The 3,732-nt window shown below is 45.9% G+C and overlaps 1 protein-coding gene across 1 annotated transcript; it reads left to right on the top strand.

Moving 5' to 3' along the window:
- Positions 1–245: 245 nt before the first annotated feature.
- LOC146027282 (paraneoplastic antigen Ma1 homolog) lies at positions 246–1,607 on the top strand. Its single transcript, XM_083158218.1, has one exon. It carries the CDS (start codon positions 246–248, stop codon positions 1,605–1,607), a length of 1,362 nt encoding a protein of 453 aa, XP_083014344.1.
- Positions 1,608–3,732: the final 2,125 nt, after the last annotated feature.

Below are 3,732 nucleotides of genomic sequence, written 5' to 3'. Positions count from 1 at the left end.
ACTGCATCTAATTAAATTAATTTTAAGTATACTTACCATTTGTGGGGTATTTCCTTAACGCCATTCACCGATATCTAGATAAGAAATAGAGATAGTGGGTTACCCAAGTGACCCATATATATACTTCTAAAACTTGGGTGGAGGCACATCACATTAACCGTACCCTCATACTAAAGGAGGGCTACATTTGGAGGCACAGGCCGAGATCCGAAAAATAGGATTTCCTGTTTACCAAGCAGGAGAAAATGGAGATCATGTCAGGGAAAGATATTTATGAATGGTGTTCAAGGAAAGGAAAAGATGAGGATAAATGTTTTGCAGTAGGAGGAAATTTTTCAGAATTTACTGATGATAAAATAATACAGCAAATAAATAGGCTATGTGGTGTAGTCAGACCTAGAGTGATAGATAAATGGAAAGGAGAATTGGGGAAAGTTGTGGCTGTGTTAATTGAGACTGACGAGGACTTAGACAGTGAGTTAATACCATTAATGATTATAGCTGACAAGCAGACGGGGAGGAGATGGCACATTATGTGGCCTAAAGTAACAGAAGAAGAGGCTGCAAGTGTGCATGCGTCAGCATTCATGTTTGGAGAAGGAAATGAGAGGGGTGATGCTGATAGACCCACTCAAGAAAATGATACCAACCTAAATGGTAGTCAATTTGAGACTATGGTAGGCAGAGTAGTCACTCAGTTGGAACGTTGGCACTATGAGGGCAGCTATAGAAGATTAAGAATCTTTTCTGGGATTATCCCTGTACCCACTGGAGAGGAGGCTTATGAAGCCTGGAAGGAAGCTGCCATACAACAAGCCGAGGAATGGCAATGTCCGGATAAAATAAAAAGGCAAAGAATCGTTGAAAGTCTGAGAGGTCCAGCTATGGGGATAGTACAAGCTGCCCGGCGTAGCAACCCAAATGCCACGTTGGACACCTACTTCGAAGCACTCGATTATGCCTTTGGAACCATGGAAGATGTCGGAGACCTAACATCCCGCTTATACCACACTTTCCAAGAATCCGGAGAAAAGCTGAGTACCTTTCTAATTCGTGTAGACAAGCTGCTGTACAAGATTGTGGACAAAGGAGGGATTGAAAAGAAGGATGTCGATAAACAGCGGATGAAGCAGCTCCTAAGGGGGGCTTTGACCAGTGACCCTGTAGCGCAGAAATTGAGGTGCTCAACAATACAAGAACCTCCTCCTACCTTTAATGATTTACTCAGAGACATAAAGCAAGATGAAGCACTGATTGAAATGAGGGAAAAGACCGTGAAAAAAGTGAAGGTGGTCCAGCCTACGACAGAAAGCAGTGAGTTCGAGAGCAAGGTTCTTAAGATGTTAGAAGAACAGAATAAAAAGATAGAGGGTTTTTTGACCAAACAGAACTCCAAGACTCCTAATGTGAACAGCTATACCCCAGTGAGAGGCTTGGGCAGAGGAAGCGGTAGAGGGTGCTTCAATTGCGGAAGATTTGGACACCGAGCATTTGAATGTAATAGAAATGCATACAGAAACCCTGGCAGAAGAACTGAGAATGAGGAGCAACAACCAGAAAACCAGAATCAGGGAAACGGGAGAGGGAGACCTATGAACCCCGCATAGACTCCCTTGAAATCACGTACTGTGCCATGGGAAACTCATGGTGGAATGGGGAATTGCCTAAAGGTTTGGTGGGGCCCTCCTGCCATTTGAATGCGACCATCAACGACAAACCTTGCCGAATACTTCTCGACAGCGGATCTCAAGTGTCCATAATCTTTGAAAATTGGTACCAAGAAAACTTGTCTGACGTACCCATTAAACCACTCAGCGGGCTCGTGATATGGGGACTTAGTGCCGAAAAATATCCCTATTCGGGCTATGTACAAGTGACTCTTAAATTCCATCAAGAATCATCAGAAGAAAGTGACACTTTGGAGATCCCTTTAATTGCCTTGGTGTGCCCTGATTTATCGAAAGAGAGAGGTGAGACACCAGTGATCGTGGGGACAAATACCCGGTTGTATTCCTTGTTACAAGAGTGGCAGGAGGGTGAGAGTGAACAGTTCAAGACGACTTCTTTTTGCATACAATCTAAAGAAGATAAATTCCATGTCTGCTTTGAGGGGAGCGACATTCATAAAAGTGATAAAGATGAACTGATCCTTGAACTTGAAAAATACCAACAGGCATTCTCCGAGGGAGAGTGGGACCTTGGCACAGCAAAAGGAGTTGAGCACAGCATACGACTTACCAACGAGACACCTTTTAGAGAACGCTCCCGACGGATTGCCCCAGCAGACTTCGAAGATGTGAGACAGCATTTGAAGGGATTGATTGAGAACCAACTAATTATTGAATCTCGGAGCCCTTACGCTTCCCCCATAGTGGTGGCCCGAAAGAAAAGCGGCAAAATCCGAATGTGCGTAGACTATCGTACGCTAAACCAACGTACTATCACTGACCAATACACCGTGCCCAAAGTGGATGAGGCCCTAGACTGTTTGCAGGGGAGTAGCTGGTTCTCGGTGCTTGATCTTAGAAATGGTTACTATCAGATCCCTATGAAGCCAGAAGACAGGGAAAAGACTGCCTTTATATGTCCCCTAGGATTCTTTGAATTCTTGAATATGCCCCAAGGGATCAAGGGAGCCCCTGCTACGTTCCAACGGGCCATGGAAAAGATTGTCGGGGACATGGCGTACCGAGAGGTGGTCGTATACCTCGACGATATCATAGTATTCGGAGCCACTTTGGAAGAACACAATCAGCGCCTTTTAAAAGTACTAGAGAGATTAATTGAAGGCGGATTGAAACTATCAATCGACAAGTGCCGGCTGTGTCAATCAAAAGTCAAGTATCTGGGCCACATCGTCAGTCGGGATGGGGTAGCTACTGACCCTGAAAAGGTGGAGGCGGTGAAGAAATGGCCAAGGCCGATTAAATTGAAAGAACTGCGGTCGTTCCTGGGTTTCTGCGGGTATTACCGGAGATTCGTTCCCAACTACTCCAGTGTGGCCAAGCCTCTAACCGACCTCACCAAGGGATACCCTTCACTGAACAAGAAAATTAAGAGCAAGAAAGAGTGCTTTAAGGTTGGTGAGCCTTTTGGAGACCGATGGACACCCGCGTGCGAAGCAGCTTTCCTGTCTTTGAAGAGATGTTTGACAGAAGCACCGGTACTAAGCTATGCAAACCCAGACCTAACTTACACACTCCACATCGACGCCTCTCTAGATGGACTAGGGGGTGTGCTCTACCAGGAGCACGAGAATGAATTACGGCCTGTATCATTTGCCAGCAGAGGACTGAGTGAGAGCGAAAGGCGTTACCCGACGCACAAGCTAGAATTCTTGGCTCTAAAGTGGTGCATTGTCGACAGGTTTCATGACTATCTGTATGGGACATCATTTATAGTGCACACTGACAACAATCCACTCACCTATGTGCAGAGTACCGCCAAGCTCGATGCCACCGGGCACAGGTGGATGGCCGCCTTAGCTCTCTATGACTTCTCCTTGAAATACCGTCCTGGTGTCAACAATACGGATGCCGACTCACTCTCTCGCATTCCAGGCCAACAAAGTAACAGCGTAGAGGATGACTGGATTGAAGTGCCTGCCAGCTGTATTAAAGGAATGTGTCATAGTATTGGAGTGGAGCTGCAGTCTGAAAAGAGATGCGTGGATTGTCTAGGGCCTCCGCCGCAAGTCCTACCACTATCATATTGCTGGCTCAGTCAAGTTGA

This window comes from Crinia signifera, chromosome 8 (genome assembly GCF_055691185.1).
Source record: "Crinia signifera chromosome 8, ASM5569118v1, whole genome shotgun sequence".
NCBI classification, from domain to species: domain Eukaryota; kingdom Metazoa; phylum Chordata; class Amphibia; order Anura; family Myobatrachidae; genus Crinia; species Crinia signifera.
Note: the sequence above shows the minus strand (reverse complement) of the source record. Positions and strands in the feature narration are given on the sequence as shown.